This window comes from Cygnus atratus, chromosome 19, assembly GCF_013377495.2.
Source record: "Cygnus atratus isolate AKBS03 ecotype Queensland, Australia chromosome 19, CAtr_DNAZoo_HiC_assembly, whole genome shotgun sequence".
Taxonomy (NCBI): Eukaryota; Metazoa; Chordata; class Aves; order Anseriformes; family Anatidae; genus Cygnus; species Cygnus atratus.
Genome location: NC_066380.1, coordinates 8,121,175 through 8,138,420, shown reverse-complemented (window position 1 = coordinate 8,138,420; position 17,246 = coordinate 8,121,175). Strand labels below are relative to the sequence as shown.

Here is a 17,246-nt window from a genome sequence, read left to right as displayed (position 1 = left end):
TGGTTAGGCTCCAGGGCCTGTCTGTGCGTCTTGCTGCTGTTCTAAGGCTTGGGGCAGGCGGAAGAAAGCTGGAGAGAGCAGTGTGAATTGCTTAAGCTTTGGGCTGGCAAACTGACATCAGATCAATGGGAGAAAACATGAGGGCTGAAGGAGGGTTGCATTTGGAATTGTGCCCTGGAGGGGAACGGGAAGGAGCAGTGACAGCAATATCCATGTGGGGAGACAGGACCCATGCCGGCCACAGAGGGATGCAAAGTGGTCTGGTTCCACAGAGACAAGGCTGCAGCACCCCAAGGTGCCTTTTCCGAACGAGAAGCCAGACCAGAGCAAGCTAAACACAGAGATGCCAGTGGCCCCAGTGCTGCCAGCCATGTGCTCTGCCCTCCCCACACTGTGCACAGCTCCTCCATCCCCAGCTCTGCTGCTGGATGTCCTCTTCCCAGGTCCCCTGAGGTGGCTGGACACCATGCTGTGCGTGTTGGTTGCTGCTGCTGTCACTGATCGGGGCACTTTGCAGCTCTCACCCTAGGTGCTGTCAAAGCATCATGATGCCATTTGCTGGCGTTGTCAATGAGCACTCTCTCCCATGGACTCACTTAACAGTGTGGCACAGTGCCCGCCGACAGCGGCTGAGGACCTGCCACAGCTGGAAAAGGGCTTTTTAAGCAGAGAGAAAGCCCTGCTGGGACATCTGCAGGGTGGGGAATTTTCCAGGCAAAAAAGGGGGGCAAAATCCCCATTTCCCACTCCATGCTTCTTTTGCTGGTAGTTCCTTTGCTATTCCTCTCTGAGATCTTGGTAGCCTTGTGAGATGTTGGGCTGATTTCAGGCCCGTGCTGAAGGGCACTGAGATTCCTGAAACGTTTGATCTGGAGCTTTCACCCACACTTTAGCACTGCACCCAGGCTCTGTAGCACAGCCATGCTGGGGCTCAGAGACCTCCCTGGGAACGGGAGCAGGTCCTGTCTGCCTCCTTCCTCCCCAGCCCCATGCAATTCTCTGTAGGTTTTCTGTACAGCCCCTGAAAAGTAATGCAAAGACAGCAGGAGAAAAATGAAGCCTAAGTTGATGTAGGCTGGATGTGGCTGCTCTCCTGTCTCTGTGCATGGATGACTGCAGGGAACGAGAGCCTGTTTAGGGTGGGTGCACTGCACTGGTGAGGTGTGCCCTGCAAAATCCCCAATTAATGCATCTGAGGGTCCTCCAAGTCCCTCCTTCCCCACTTTACAAAGTCCTCCCTTTAAGGTCACCTTAAGCAGTGGCAAGCTGAAGTAAGGCTGTGGCAGCTGTGGCACCTCCTGGTCTCAGGCTGAGCTCCGACGCAGCCATTGAGCTGACTTTCTGTGGCCCGTGGAACGGTTGCACAGCGTTGGTCCACAGAGCATCCCGGTGCAGGGCTCTCCTGTGAACACTTCTTGGTGCCCATGCACATGTGGAGGTGGTGGCCACAGGACATCCTGCTCCTGGGTGGTCAGTGCTGGGAGCTGGGATGTGCTACCCCCAGGGACACCCAGGGTTTTGCTCACAGGTTCCTCTGCCTCCTTGGCCTCTGTGAGTTTTGGCACAAAGGAGATGCTGCAGTGCATACCTAAAGCACATGATGGCACTGCAGGAGCGCAAAACAGCCTCGGCCTCTTCCGCAGCTCGGCTGGGCTTTTAACCCCTCCGAGGAGGCAAAGCTACTGCAAGTGCGGTGGCTTTCCAGGGACGAGGTGTGGAGGGGGGTTTGGGGGGCGATGATGCCCACTGCTGTCCCCAGCTAGGGCAAAGCCTTGCACCCGAGCTGCTGGCTGCCTCCACGGCATCGCCCATCTCCCTGGGACAGGAGGAGCTGAGTGCGTGCGGTGCTGCGTCGTGGGCCAGAGCACATTTGTGAGCTGGCACCTCCCAAAATGCAGGGTGGATTTGTGCAGTGGCTCCTCACAGCTGTACAGGGGGTAGTCCCTGGTCTTGGCATGCCTGAGGCCGTTCCCCCTCTCTGCAGAGACCCACCTAAATCTTCCCCAGAGAGACCAGCTGTGCTTGACCAGGTGGCAAGACAGATGTAGGGCTAATTTGGGCAGCAGCACCTGTACGCCAGCATGCACCAAATGCATTCACCTGGGTGCACTGAGGAGCACTGCCCCAGCCCTCAGCTCGCTCAGATCCTGTCGCTGCCACGTCTGGCTTCGCCTCCTGAGCTCACGCAGGCAGAGAGATGGTCTTCAGATACGCGCTGGTCGGAAGCGAGCCCCGGTGCAGGTCTTGCATGATAATATCCTGCTGGCTGGCACCTGGGGCTTGGAAGAGGGCGAGCGCATTTGTTAGTTTGCTGGCTCCTGAAGCGACTGATCCTCTAGCCAAAAACCGGGGAGAGCTGCAGAGACGAACAGAAAGGCTGCAACAGCGTTTCCATGTAGCACATGCTTTTTTCCTGAAATAATCCCTGCAGGACAGAAACTCTGCTTAAAATATTTGGATGTGACAGTGGTGGTAGTTAGCTGTTCTTTGTAGATGGACTGAAAGTGTATAAATGCAGCAAGTTCTACCCAAATTATTGCCAGATTGTGTAGGTATGTAAAAGTGTGATCTTCATAGAGGGTGGCTTGAATTATGTGGTGGACACAAGGTGGATGGCTCTGCTTTTCCTCCTGTTGTCATCCCCATAGAAAAAAGTTCTCTTTAGGACTTCTCCATAAGTAACAAGACATACGTCCATGAGAGAAAGCACAAAATCAGGAGCAGAGGAGAAAAACACTCTTCCAAGTAAGGAGAGGGGCGGAGGGGCTTGGTTTCTGCAGCTTGTGTCCATCTCTCTGGGTGGAGCACTCTTTGCTTGATATCTCCCTGTTTTAAATGCAGCTGATTGATTTTCTTTCTCATTCTCCTTTTGTGCCTGTTTATTTTAATAAAGATAGATTTTTTTTGAAACCTGAAGCAAAATGTTCCACTGTCTCCACCCACCCCCCTGGCACTAAGCGCTGATGGGTATTTCAGTGGTTATAATTTGATTTCTGCCTCTCCTGCTGGGCTGATGTGAGAGAAACAACATTTAGAGAAGTAGATTTAAAAAAAAAAAAAATTGGAGCAGGGGAGGCAGAGGCTGGGAGTGGTGTGGGAAGAGAGAAAGAGAATCAACGAGAATGCACTGCACTCTCATTTTCTAGGCCATTTTTTTTTTTCAAGTTTGCAATCTCTGATGGACAAAAATCCAAGTATAGCTCAACTAATCAATCGCTCTCTGAAGAATAGAAAATGCCTCATCTCTTAGGTATTTTTGTGTTATTCTTGGCCTGCTGCAGTGACTCATCGGAGCTGCTCTGTGCCAACGATTTTGGGCTTGTAGCCCCTTTGAGAGGTAGAGAATTCTGATCATTCCGTTTTGCAAGTGGAGAAACTGAGGCATGGAGTAGTAAATCGGTTCCTTCCCCTTCAGATCATGTGTGTGGCGAGGGCAGTGTGTGGAGCAGGCGTTAAGGGCTGATTTCTGAACCTGTGATTCAATCAGCACACATAATCCAGATGCAGTTTCCGCAGCACTCAGCTCTTTACACTTAGACAAAACAAGGTTTTTCACTAGTGCTTAGCAGTCAGCCCATCTCCAGCGATAATATTGAGCAGCAGATTTTCAAAAGAACTCAGCAACTCCTCAGCTCCTGGAGTTTCTTAGGGAAAAGCTCCTGCTTTTAGCTAACAGGAATGTTTTTTTCTTTGCCAAAAATCTGACCCTTCGTTTCTAGGCACAGAATTAAAAACTCGATCATCATTTTTTTTTTCTAGTTTTAAAACAGGAGCATCCTTCTTTTCCTTTTTTTTTTTTTTCTTGATTTTTTTGGTTTCTAGGGACATGATTAGTGATTGCTTGTGTGCATATCTGAAGTTAATAGCTTTTCTAAATATTTTTTCCTCCTCTAAAATACATATCGAGATTGTCTGCAGCAGTTTGCATTTCCTGCTGTGGAGACAAATACCTTAATTAGAATGGAAAGGAGGAAAAAAAATCACACAGAAAAAGAAAACATCTCTGTGAAAAGAAACCTGAAAGGCTTGAGAGAAGTAGAAACGGGCAAATGAAGCCTCCTGGCAGGCAGGAGGCATCTTGCAGAAACAAGGGTGTATGCACACAGGCTTTGGGGATTGTTTTGCAGAGGGGGTACTGCTGGAAGCCGGGCTGGGTGCAGAAGCTGTTGCCTTTCTGTCAGGCAATAAGAGCTGTTCTCAAACTGCTCACTCTCAGCCTCCTGCAGCTCCTGCTCTGATCTGTCTGCAGGGCTTGGTTTCAGTGATCGTGTCTTGAGAACAGGAGGGACAGGGGATGTTCTTTTGCCATCGTAACTGCCTTGGACATGTGTTTTTCCTTCACTTTAGAGTGAAGGCTTACATAAATCCTGTGTGGTTGCTGTAGTTCGTTATGGGACTCTTTGTACCTGCTGGTCCCCCCTTGGCTTCAGCATGCACTGGGGAAAGCACAGCAGAAGAAAGCAGCAAGAGATGCCTATATACCAGGCTGGTTTTAACTCTGAGGACAAATGAGAGGGATGGGAAGCTGCAAGTACAAAATTGTTGCTCAGACCTGCAGATTTGCTCCCTGAGTCTAGTTAGAGGTGAAAGTACTGCATGTAGTTTCGACTGCAAAGTTTGACAGAGCAGGAGAAAAGGTGACCATATTTATAACCGAGAGCACCGTGTAAGTCTGCAACGTTTGCCTGCAGGGAAATGGGGTAAGAGACCTCTTGCCTTCCTTATATTTTTAAGCAAAAGCATCAGCCTGCAAAGGGCACACGTTCAGCCCACTCCCACCTCCACAGTAGGTCTGCAGCCAGAAAAGATGAGCTAGCGCTCTCCACACCCCTGTCTTAAGGTCTTTCTGGGAAACACTCCCAATCCCCTTCCCCTAACAGGCATCCATCCACCCAAAAAAAGACCCTGCTGTCCCGAAGCACAGCAGGCTGCCAGGGCTTCCTATTTACGGCCAGCTCTGATGCACTTCACGTGCTGCCCATAGCTGGGGGACCACCCAGACCTCCTTGACATCGTCCAGGAGAGCAGCAGCTGCCAGCCCTGGGTTTCAGAGGGCAGCCTTGCTCCAGATGAGTGGTAGCCAGCAGAAGGGTCTGCTTGGATGGATTAATCAGCCTTGCAAAGGTCTTTTTCCAGGCCGGGGGATGGGGGGAAGAAGGTGGACTGAGAGCATCGCAGACTGCTTCCCTGCTGCTGAGCTCGGATTTGTATCCAGCTCATTGAGGATAATTAGATGACCACCATCAGATGGGTAAGCTGAGCGCTCACTTTCTGCACCATCCCTCCAAGAGAGGAGCACATTATTCCTGTTTTTCACCAGCCCGAACCAGCAATTGTCTATGTGAGCTGCGGTGCTGTCCCTGTATAATTAAGGCTGTCAGTCAAACCCAGACACCTAAACACTACAAACTCTACAGCATAGGAGGATTGATCACAGGACTTTATTGGCAGTCAAAGCAGCACTTTGTGGGCTCTCTTTTCCTTTGTCAGTGGAACAAACTGTGGGGCCGTGAGAAGGGAGCACCCCTGGGAAGGTGGTTAGGTGCCTCCACCGCCTGCTTACTGGGCACGCAGCTGTGATGCCAGATCCTGTGCAGGCGGAGGGATGGGCTGCACTGATCCTGATCAGTGTTTGCAGGGGCCTTGAGGCCAGCAGGCGGAGCATGGGGAGCACCAGTGCTGTGTGGACAGAGGCACAGCGTCGGAAAGTCTAGGCTTACGGGACAGGCACGCAGCCTGCCTGTCTCTGCAGAAGCGCCAGATGAAAGCTCCTCAGCCCCGTTTGACTGATGTTGTCTCTACTTTTTTGCAGGGTGTGCATGGAGACAGCATGAATGCTAGATCTGTAGCAGGAAGACTTGTCTTTGCCCTTTTCCAGTGGAAAAGGCTGGTGATATTGCTGTGCGTGGGTAAGAAAACTTCAATTCGTGCTGAACCTTGCTGTTTCCCAGCCATCACTCACTGCTGTGTCCCCCTGCCCTATGCCTTGAAGGGCTGGGACTGTATAGAGGGAGGGTCCCCTCCTGGCCATGGATGTCTTCACTGGAGAGACCCCCAAAATGGAATAAGCCAGAAGATAGCAGGGAAGGAGACACATTTCCATAAATCCAACAAACACTGCCCCGTGTCCCCACAGACTGAGATGAGGGGGATCTGTGGAGTTAAATGCATTCCCAGTGCGTAGGGATCAGCAACAGGAGCACAGGCACCGGTCATGGTGCCCTGCTTTCACTGCACATAGCTCCATCGCTTGTGTTCCCAAATGCTGAGCCTTGTCCTGCAAACGGCCCCGCCACGTGCAGCTCCCCCTGCAACAGCTCTGCTCTCCTGTGCATGAGCCTTCCACTCATATTTGTCACTAGCAAAGTTGGTTTTTTCCAAGAGATTTTTTAGGTGTGCCTGTTTTGGGTGAATTTTATCAAGTCATCTTGGATGTCTCAGGGGGTGTGGTGAGCAGAAAAGCATCTAAAAGGTGACTTTTTTTCCCAAAGTACAGAACTCCTTCTGTTGTTTTGCACAAGTGTAGAACAGCTAGGTGTTAACTTCATGAATTCTCCCCTGTATTAATATTTGTTAATATTTAAAAACCTCAGAGCAAGGCAAGCCTCGTGTCTGGTATGTGTGCAGAGGGCTGCAGGAGGCTAAAGCAGGGTTAACATGCTTCTGTGATAATCGAATGAGATTCCTGGGACGGAGGGGAGGTCTAGCAGTCACCCTCTGATAAATGCCACTGCAGTCTTTGCAGGATTAGGGTCCAGAGGTGGGTGTTTGCCTGCATTGTGTGATTGTGTGTAGCAACCCAGAAATTAATCGGCCGATGAAAGCCTCGGTGTGGTATGTGCAGGAGGTCCAGGAGAGACCCACTGGTACAATGTCTGAATGAGTGTACGTAACTGCTTGTGATCTCCCTCCAAGAGAATGAAAACCAATTCTAATTTCATACCATCATTGAAAGGCCAGTTGTTTGTCACAGGAAAAAATCACTGCTGCTTAATGGCCAAGATGCGACCATTGTCATTTTCATAAAAAAGAAAGAGCCATCATAATGTAACGACTATTTTGTTGTATGATGTGGGAAGTGCTGAGGAAAGTCAAATTAAAAGTCTTTATCTCCAATCTGAATGGCCTCTTTACTAATGGTTAAAAAACAAACAGAACACAAAGAAACAGCAAAAACAACTAATGCTGGAAAATCCTTACCCTTACATGCCAGCAGCAGCACACCAGCAGCTCCATGAAGCCAGCAGGAGGAGCTGGGCGCTCTGATGGGCTGGGTGAGGGGACAGACCTCTGGGCCTCTCCTAAATCAGAGACCCTCAGGGGCAAATCCTTCCCCTTCCTCAGCTCCTTAGAGCTGCAGCAGTGTCTGGAGTGTCAATTCCCTCACATTTCCTGCTTTGGGTCATGCCACTAGAAGGGTGCACATGATGGAGAGGTCTTTCCCTGCTGCATCCACATGCAGGGCAAGCATGAATCCCAAATTCATCCAGGGGAAGCCAAGCTTGTGCTCGGAATCAGCACAATGCCTTGCTTAAGGTGAAGAGCAGCTCAGACAAGCTGTGGTCCGTGTTACTAAACTGCTCTCAGCTAATCTTTTGTCTGGCATGGACATGCTGATTTCAGCACTGGAAGCAGCCCTGGTTGTGACTGGAGGATTTCTCCTGCATGTGCATTTCTTCTTACTGCTGTGAGCCTTTGCTCTCCTCAGCTTTCTGGATTTTGTACCCAAGCATCATGGTGTGAGTTGTGGCTGCATTGTGCTGCCTGTCTGGGACATAATGGATTGCTTTGTGCAGCAGGAGCTGCTTGAATGTGCTCGTGGTCCTCGGGTTCACTACCAGAAGGCCCATTAATTTTTGCTAGCAAGGGCCTAAATCAAATGCAGCCACTTGGAGGCTCCAAACTCTGAAACAGGGTCTGGTCTGCTCAGCTGCAGGTCTGATGGCTGCAGGGACTCAGGAGATGCTGTTGTGGGGGAGAGGTCCCGTGGGCTGCACGGTGGGCTGGTTGTAGCTGTCGTGCTCTGGCTGTGCAGCTGATCTACCTGTGTCTGCCTCTCCTTCTGCAGGTCTGTGCATGAAGGAGCTGTACTATGTGATGAACACGCTTGAAAGTCATGTTGGGTAAGTTAACTTCTTCCATTTTCTGACCTCAGTGCTGCTGTGGTCTGGGCTAACTGTGGGACACAGTTCTTTATTGTGGAAAGTAGCTGCCAGGGTAAAACCTGGGCTAAGAAACAGCTCCCCCAGTAAGGTTTGAATCCTTGAGGACTTGGAGGACTGTGTTCTGCCTGGAAGGGCAGGGCAGATGGAAAAGTAGCAGGATGAAACAGCATTGGTGAGCCTGGAGATAGCTTAGCTAGACCACAACAGGGATTCCCCAGTGTTGATGGTCACCGCCAGAGGAACTTGTGGCTGTCCCACAGTGTTCTTCATTGTGTGCCTCCATGTGGGGTAAAGAACAAGGCTCACCCGAGGCCAATGATTTCCTAAAACTCAAGCTGCTCAAGGCCGTGAGCGGCTTGACTTAACTTTGGCATTATCTCTCCAGAGGTCTTTTTCCATCTAAATTCCTCTGTGTTTCTGTTGAGTAGACAAGGAGGCCTTTACATGCTCTTTGGAGGGGGCCTGTTCATGGACAGCAGTGGTCAGAAGCTGGGAGATGGGACAACATGGTCAGGAGCTCAAAACCCTCCATTTGTAGACATCTTTAAGAGACCTCCTGAACTACCACTGGTTCTCAGGCCACAATCTAAGGTTTGAGAGCCTTCAGGAAGGGCTGGTAGGAAATTAACCTTGTTTCTTTTACAGGAGGCGTGTTGGTGCTTGCCAGAGACGCTTCATGTGGAGAAAGCCTTTTCTTGGGAGGTTTGTTAGCTGTATCTCATTTGTGTGGGGAATTTTGATGAGAGATCAGTGAGTGTCTCGGTGGCTACTGCTTGGTGGAGACTGGCATTCTGGGGTTTGTGTGCAGATATGCAGGAAGGAAATAGAACTAAGCTCAGCTAACTCTTGCACAATTGCACCTTGGCCCCATAACAAGTGAGTCAACAGACCAGCAGGATGATGCAATGCAGAAAGTGTGAGTAAAATGTCCAAGCAGAGAGGAAGAGGTGCGAGCTGTTAAATTGGTCAGTGTGCAGTCAGGCTTTGTCATGGGTGTTTTGAGCTTTGTCATGAAGTGAATGAGTAAATGAAATTGGGAACGTAACTGGAATTCTCTCCCTCTCTCCTCTGGATAAACAATGAAACAATGAGTAAGCATTCCTCAAACTAGTACGGAGAGAGGAATGACTGAAAAAAGAGAGAAGCTGGGGGGGCAGAACTGGAGAGGAAATGAAATTTTTCTGTCGCTGCTGCTCAGAAGATGGGTTAGAAACAGCGAGCAGTAGGGACTGGATTTTAAAAATGTGGGTCATTTCTGGGAAGTACTTCAGGACAGTTCAGCAGCTTTCTAAAGCTCTTCATTATTCAGCCTGCTTCAGCTGCCCTAGTCCTTGTGTCTGACACTGCTGTGACTGCTCCACTTGTCCATGAACTGCTGCACCTCTGATTCTCTCTTGTTAGGTCTGAATCTCACTGGAAGCCTTTCCTGACCAGCAAATCCTTATACTCGCTCATGGACAGGCCTTTTAGACAGAAGGCTGAAGAAGTTCTGTGGTTCCATGAACTTCCTTTTGGGCTGCAGAGTTCAGGTATTGCAGTGCTCTGCCCTCAGTGTTGTGGATGGACATGGTGTGGCTGGAGATCCTCCCTCTCCCTGGCAGCCTCAAGTGCTGCAGAGGAGATAGAAATACTGGGTGCCAGCGTGCACCAGGGTCAATCTGGGCTGACTGGATGGGGTGCCTTTGAGAAAAGGTCATAGTCCATCACAGTAGTCATGAAAGAAGGAGAGCAGTGCTTTAACTACAGGCTCTAGCTGTGCAGGGAGGGATGGGAAGTGGAAAGCTGAGAGAAATGCTCTTGTGGATAGAGTAGGAGCCACTGCAGAAGTTATTAAATGCCATTGGCAAGAGGATACTGAGTGGGCTGGTACCTGTTGCCTTATTCAGTGTGAGGTACTACAGACCAGCTTCAATTGCTGGTAGTGCTGATCATAAAGTGCATGTGCTTCATGTGGCAAAAATGCCTAGTGTGGACAGTGTTGGGCAGATAGAGGTGACGAGCAGTGTTTAAGTAGGCTGTCCCATTTAAACTGTCCTGGCATTTTACATGGGGATGAAACCCCAAAAGAAAAAGGAGAGTTAGCCTGTTGTCAGTGGTGGGGCCATGATTTTCCCCTGAAGATGACACTTCAACTTCTTCTCTTCTAGTTCTCTCTGCTTTTAGCACATTGCAGCTTCTTCCAGAGCAGGAGTTGCCTGGATCCTTTGGCCGGTACGATGGCTGGGCTGGAGATGGGTGTTGGGGGAGCAGGTCTGTCGGAGAAGTGATAGATTGGTTGAGAGCCCCGGTTTCTGCAGCTTTTCGAAGTTCTCTCTCTTAGTGCTCAGCTTCACAGTCCTTTCTGCCTCTCACTCCTGCTACTCTTCATCTCCTCTCTCAGTAGGCTTCTCTTTCTCTCCCTTTTAAATGTACCCTTTCAAGCAGTTCTTGTACTGATGAACTTAAGCTGCTAGCTCCCGGCTCCCTCCCTTTAACTTCTGTCATACCCTGAGTTCTGTTCTCAGTGTTGCCCTGTCCCATCTATTTTCTCTTGCTTTAAATCCATCCCAAGCATGACAGACTGGAAAGCTGGGTGAATCCCTCAGTTCTGCCTGCCCACATTCAGGGGGAGCTGGAAGCAAAGTAAGCTGTCCGTGGCAGCTCTTGGCAAGCACTTTCACTTAGGTCCTTCTTTCCTCTAGTTAATTAGATGAATTTTTCTGTGGTGTCTCATTCTTCCTCTCCCCAGTGCACTGCATGCCACAAGCAGAGGTCCACCCTCATAGTTACTGGTCTACTAGGTAAACCCCAGCATACCAGCTATCCGGTGTGGATACACTGTCTGACTAGAAACAGCCAGAGTCCTACTAGTCAGGGATTCTCTCCTCTGATGTCGCCCCAGGAGTTACTTGAGGACATCAAAAAGGCCCTCAGGGATGCTGATTTAACGTGGTGGAGATGCTAGTCAGAGGATTTCATCTCTTGCAATCTATTCTTCTGCCAGCTTATGGTGCCAAAGGTGCATTGTGGTTGGCAATGGCTACTCCATCCATGGACAGCGCTTTGGGAATTTGATTGACTCTCACCATGTTATCATCAGGTACTGAATCCTTACTAAAACCTTAACAATTAAGCAGAGCCTGAGGACTGACATCATATATGTAACTTTCTTGCCTGGGAAACATTTAGGGTCCAGCAGCTCAGGTAATCAAATAACTTTTTTTGAGTTTATGGCTAAGCACAGACACAGCAGGAGCCAGAAACTGTACTGCTAACTCACAGGTGTTGTACCTGGGACTGGACAGCCACCTCCAGCTCAGTGCACTTGTAGGCAATCCCAATCTTTGTCTGCATTGCAACTTTACATGCAGATTTAGTCTGTCTTAAGCAAATCATTTAATGTGTTTCATGTCCCTATCTGAAAAATAGTGGTTGCCTGCCATTGCCATCTTTTTCTTGCAAAGGAGGAACTATTGGGATGTCTGGTGGGGTGGCCCATTCTGTGCAACCAGGCTGCTGGGTTGGGCCATAGTGGGTGGTAGTGCCCTCATGTGCGTTCATATGGCCAGTCTGGCAGCTGACAGCACACAGCTGCATCCACGATTGGGAACAGGCGATAATGAAATTGGACCAATCCTGCCCTTCTGGCTTTGATTCTCAGATTAAATGATGCTCCAGTAAAAGAGTACAAGAAAGATGTGGGTGAGAGAACCAGCATCCGTCTCTTCTTCCCTGAATCTGCTCTGCCCAACCCTTTAGAAAACAATGACAATGATACACTGATGGTGTTTGTCCCATTCAAGCCTCTGGATTTCCTCTGGCTGAGGGAAGTGTTGCTGAAAACAAGGAACAAGGTGAGAAGTCTTTAATGAGGGGAGGTTGAAACAAGGTTATTTGTAGTGACATATTCAATAGCTCTAATAATCGTGTATCTTTCAAATATTTAATGAGCTGCACAAGGCACCTGAGACCTTATTTTTCACTAATTAGAAAGACCCCAGTCACAGCTAGATTGCATATGGGTGCATTGGAATGAGTGAAAAAGACCAGGAGATACTTTGTTCCTCCAAATTCTCAGTCCTCAGAGCATCGAGCCAGAGCAACAGACCACAGCTAACTTTCTCCTGGCATGGTCTGATGTCCATGGACGTGCCATGAAGACCTCTCTGCCTTTCTCCTACAGACAAAGGTGGGATTTTGGCGGCAGCCACCCCAGCAGTGGAATGGGAACATCTCTCAGCTACGTATTCTCAACCCATATGTCACCTACGAAGCAACGTACAAACTGCTGCAGCTGAATGCATCAAGTAGGGTATGATATCATGCTGGAGAGCAAACAGATGACCGTCAGTGTTCTGTGTCTTCCCTAATACCTTACTGCTTCAGCGCCACACAAGGGGAAGGAAAACCTACTCACTGGGTCAGCCAGTCCCTTCCCCTAGTAAATGCAGTCTTTCCGTATAGCATGATGTTTCAAGTTTTGAGCCCTGTTTCTACAAGGAAGACTTGTAGAAGACTTTTCCCCACCTGTCACAACTGTGCAGCATTACTCTAATTCCAATCTGCCCTGTAATCCCTTGCCATTTTGCATTCAAGTGACTCTTCAGAGTTGAATTTCTGGCCATAGTTGTAGACCTCAGGACACCTGCTTCTCTAGCGACTAGCAGCTTTGTCATACAAGCCCTTTCATACATGTTCCTTTGCTTTCCCTGTCTAGACCATTACTGATAATTAGCTAGCATAAAATGTGAGGAATTTTGGTTGGCTTTCCTTAAAACATTCAGTTCTTACAGATCTCTGGCCTGAGGCTGGCTGTTATGCCCACTGCTTCTGGAACGCAAATTTCCCCTTCGCTGCACGATGGAGGATTACTTCATTAATGAACCTAATGATACTTTGTCTTCAGTCCTGATGATCTTTGTGATGGTGCTGTGGAATCTTTAATTAACTTTAAGCCTGCTGGGCACCACCAGGATGTTTATAATCTGCAACAAATGCAGGAGAAGCTTGAAGGTCTGGTGTGGTGAAATAACCTTGTCCAAGGTCGTGCGCTGACTCTTGGCTGAGCTGAGATTAGAGACCAAGTCTCCTGACTGCTGAAGCAATGCTGTAAAAAAGTCAATTTCCCTGTTAAACTGTTTGGAAAGTGCAAAGTGAGACAATCCAGATGAGGGGTGCTAAGTGCTAGGGTGAGCTTGGGGAACCAGGCAGCGTGTTCAGCTGCTCACAAGCGTGGTGGCTGTTCTGCACAGCCACAAGGCTTTTAAGGTCACGGTTTGTACATGGTCATGTTAGCTTTATGTGAGCAGAGGGCAGTTTTGTAGCACACAGGCCAGGGACAGGAATTTAATGCATGGATTAGAAGTGAAGTTTCACATGAGGGCCCCCAGCAGGGAACACACACACAGAGGCACATGGAAAAGAAAGAGATGCAGGGACTTTGTCCAGGCTCTGTAATGGATGTGGCCTTATTAAAAAGTGTGCTGATTCCTTCCATCCAAAAGCTTTTTGATTTCCATGGAGCTCCGTGTTTTATCATTTCAGAGGTTTTACACTCCTGAGCCCTCATCTTCTGCAGCACCTTCTCAAAAGACGTTCCTTGTTTGAGTTCGGGGAGTGTTGTCCAGGCATTTGTCCTACTTCATTTACGTATTTTCTTGCTACGTGGAGTATGTGGAAACTATTGGTCCCAGCTGAAAAGGTGTTGCTAGTATCGGTTTTGTAATAGTATGAGTTTGAAATGCTAAACAGATGTTCTCTCTTTTCCCTTCCCAGAGATATGCCACCACGGGAATCATTGCTTTGAACTTAGCCCTCCATATATGCCAGGAGGTCAATATTGCAGGCTTTGGTTACCCCGGCAACCATGACAATACTACACCAATACATTATTACAATACAGGTCGCTCACGGAAAGAAGAGGTAGAAAATGCTTCCCCTTCAAACTGAGGTGTTCTCCATAGGGAAGCCTGCTGGCAAAAGCCGGGACTAAAGGAGCTGTGAGCTCTGGTAGCTGTCACTGGTGTTTCTTGTGGAAATTCCTGCTGGGGCATCCTGGGGAAGGTGCTAGGACATGCTTTGTTCCCAGAGAGCAGCTTGAGAACAGATGCTGGCTCCTTTGTGGTGCCTGTCATCTGGCCTAGTTTGGGGAGGAGGGTCCTGTGCAGTCAAAGTCCTGCAAGGGGCTGCATGTTGGGTCAGGCAGGATCCAGTGCATTTTGGGGTGGATGAGAGGCACTGTAAGGAATAATCAGTAACTTTGGCTCTCTTGTCCTTGCAGCTCATTCAGCATAATCTCACAGCTGAGAGGAACTGGCTGCTGAAGATGATTGAGTGGGGAGTGATTGCTGACCTAGCCAACCCTGCCTTTCAGGCCCAGAACCACTGAGAGAAGGCCATGATGCTTGCTGTCCCCATCCAGAAAACCCTGGTGACCCCAGCTGGACTTTACCTTTGTTCCAGGTTGTTTTGAGTATGTGACAGCATGTCCTGTCCCACATGGGATGGGAGATGAATCCTCCAAATTCAGAGCACTTGCGCTTTCCTCTGTTGGCCTCTGGCTTCCACTGCTGTCTGCTCCACTGGAGAATGAGCAGTATTACACAACCCTTCTTCCTTGAGTAATCTCTTCCTGGTTTGTAAACAGCTATCCTTTGCTCACCAGGTTATTTGTGAAAAGCACCAGACTGAGATGCTAAGCTGGTCTGCAGCCCCTGCGAAGGGGAGTGGTGAGAGCGCAGTGCCTACCTTGAGATTTCAAACTGCTTCCTACACAGATTGGAGTGAGAGAGAGTCATACCTACCCATCGCTATGGAAAAGGACTGAACACTCAGAAATTTCAGTATCTTGCTGATTGTTGGCAAATGTTAATGTCTGCAGGAGTTGTTTCTTTTATTGTTCTGTTTGAGAATAAATGCACTTCTGGTTTCAAGGGGTTGGCACTGTCTTGTGGGAGGGATATTCCCCATGCAGACAGGTGAGAACTACCTTAGAATTGCCTCTGAGATCTTTTTATGGCTCCATGACCCCATGCAGTCTCCTTTTTTTTTCCCTTCCAGCATTCTGACCCGAGCTTTGCATGTCTCTTCCAGTTTGTTCTAAGCATGGAGCCACCCTGCCAAGTCTACTTTGTGTGCTAAAGATCTTCCACATTTAAGAAACCCCCTTAAAAACTCATCTATTTGTGGCTGGCTCATCTCCACATCTCACAGGCGGTGAGAGTCTGTGGTGAGACGGCCTCATGACCACCTCTGTGGCCACATCTTCTCACACTCTACAGCTTCCTTCCAGGAAGCAGCTATGTCATATTTCCCATTCTTTACTGCTTTCTTTCTGGCCTTTTATCACTGTGGGATCACCTCAGTTGATGCTTTACCAAAATGTTGCCTCTACCTGGAGAAAGAACCTACAGCATGATGTTAAACTGATGGTGATGTTGCTAGGACCCCTTTGTTGCAGCCTCTTCAGCCAGGTGCTCACTGAGAAGAAGGTTCCTTCTGCATAGCTGTTTAAAAACAAGCTCTAAGAGTGGGGTTGGTTCAACTCAGATCAAGCTGTACGTGTCTTACAGCAGCAGCATTTGGGGTGTGGGAGCATTATAACTGCTAACTATTTCTATAGGAAACGAAGCTTCTGCTTTCCTTCCCATTTCCTTCCTCCCCCTGCTTTCACTGTGCTCAGGCTTTCAGGGTACTTCCCTTGCTATTCTTGGCACTTCTTTTCCTGGGTAACTTATCTTTCAGTATCTCAGGCCTCTCTCCTGAAGGTTTTTGATAATGTCTTCTCATGATCTGCAAAGAGTTAATCTCCTTTATGTTGTTCCTGCTGCTATTGCCTTTTGTCCAGCTTGGTTCCTGCTCCACTAGAGCTGAAATGGTTTTGCCCTGGTCAGTGCATGCAGTTCTTGGCCAAAGAAATGCTGACAAATCTCCCCCAAAGCTGCCTTGCCCCAGGAGCCTGGTGGAGGAACAGGAGGCCCCAGTCCACCTCAGTTTGAGGAAGGTCACCTGAAGGCTAAAAGGGGATGACCTGGTCTTGCACATGCAGACAGAACTGAACTGATCTTGGGAGGAAAAAGCTGTTTCAGTAAGTTCCTCTTCATTGGCTAAACACTGGCTTTGGGTTATGGTCTGCAAGCAAGTAAGTCTTTACTGTCTACCTAGCACATAATAGCCACACAGATTCTGCTTTGTTCCAAAAATACAGTGTTCCTACATGGATACAAATACGTATGTGGATCTGGCTCAAGCAGTGTTTCAGAAGTTACTGCTTTGTAAGCAAAGGCAGTGGGCTCTCAACTATATGGGTAATTAATACTCTGTGTTCTTCTCCTGTTGGAGTAAAATGGCATAAAAATTTTAATGTCTGAAAGCTGATGTATAAAGCATGCTACCAGCTAACCCCAGGAGGTAGCTTACATTTTCTCTCGAGGTAACGCACACAAGAACTTTGCCACAGCTTGCAGGAGCTGCGTCTGCACTTTCCGACGCAGTCATTGCAACATTTTCCTGTCATGTACTGACAAGTCATGGTAGTGAAACCATAAACACAAGGCTCAAGAGTCTTAGCGCTGGTCACTGCCTGTGGCAGTGCTCTTAATGCTTGCAGCAAGCAGGTCTGTTGCACGCATTTTTGCTCTTGTGTCTAAGAGCTGCCTGGTTTTTCCTCAAAACAGGGTTCTGTAATCTCTCCAGGTGACTACGGTTCATTAGAGCTGCCTCTTGATCAGTCTTTCACGGAGTGTTAGGAGAGGTTTTGTTTTTAACCATGCTCCGGCAGTGGCACTGAATGCCCAAATCTACCTGTCTTGTGTCCAGTTTAGAAAGCCTGAGATCTGCAGTCCTCCATGTCCTACCCACATTTCGTGCCTGGCAGTCCGAATAAATCCATGCCCTACCACAGACTCATTATTACCAAGAGAACTGGGGAAAAGGAGGTGAAATAAGAAGGATAAAGCAAAGCCACTGTAATACAAAACATATGTAGACTACCAGACACCGTAATAAGGATGTAATGAAGGGGGAAAGAAAAGGAAAATGAGTCTTATTGTTGCTAGAGTAGCAAAAGCCAGCACCCTCCTCAGGGCTGCAGAAAGGCAATTA

At 48.6% G+C, this 17,246-nt stretch overlaps 1 protein-coding gene across 9 annotated transcripts; it reads left to right on the top strand.

Moving 5' to 3' along the window:
- The first annotated feature begins 2,681 nt into the window (after positions 1–2,681).
- LOC118252266 (CMP-N-acetylneuraminate-beta-galactosamide-alpha-2,3-sialyltransferase 4-like) lies at positions 2,682–15,076 on the top strand. 9 transcript variants are annotated; one of them, XR_004780102.2, is made up of 11 exons: positions 5,804–5,909; positions 8,069–8,123; positions 8,811–8,867; positions 9,567–9,694; positions 10,313–10,376; positions 11,149–11,244; positions 11,806–11,998; positions 12,328–12,456; positions 13,920–14,066; positions 14,425–14,606; positions 14,809–15,076. XR_004780102.2 is itself a non-coding variant. In XM_035555355.1 (10 exons), the coding sequence occupies exons 1-10, from the start codon at positions 2,697–2,699 to the stop codon at positions 14,530–14,532; spliced, it is 1,026 nt and encodes a 341-aa protein (XP_035411248.1). In that variant the 5' UTR covers positions 2,682–2,696; the 3' UTR covers positions 14,533–15,076. The 9 variants fall into 9 exon arrangements, 7 of the variants coding, with proteins under 7 accessions (XP_035411248.1, XP_035411249.1, XP_050570487.1 ...); XM_035555355.1 differs by lacking the exon at positions 5,804–5,909 and adding an exon at positions 2,682–2,745 and having other exon boundaries at positions 14,425–15,076; XR_004780103.2 differs by having other exon boundaries at positions 5,794–5,909; positions 13,920–14,153; positions 14,425–15,076.
- Positions 15,077–17,246: the final 2,170 nt, after the last annotated feature.

Coding starts and splice junctions, on each gene's coding strand:
- LOC118252266 (XM_050714530.1), top strand. CDS start 5,831: ATGAATGCTAGATCTGTAGCAGGAAGACTTGTCTTTGCCCTTTTCCAG. Junction 8,868..9,566: donor AGAAAGCCTTTTCTTGGGAG/GTTTGTTAGCTG, acceptor CTCTCTTGTTAG/GTCTGAATCTCACTGGAAGC. Junction 11,245..11,805: donor TCTCACCATGTTATCATCAG/GTACTGAATCCT, acceptor TTTGATTCTCAG/ATTAAATGATGCTCCAGTAA.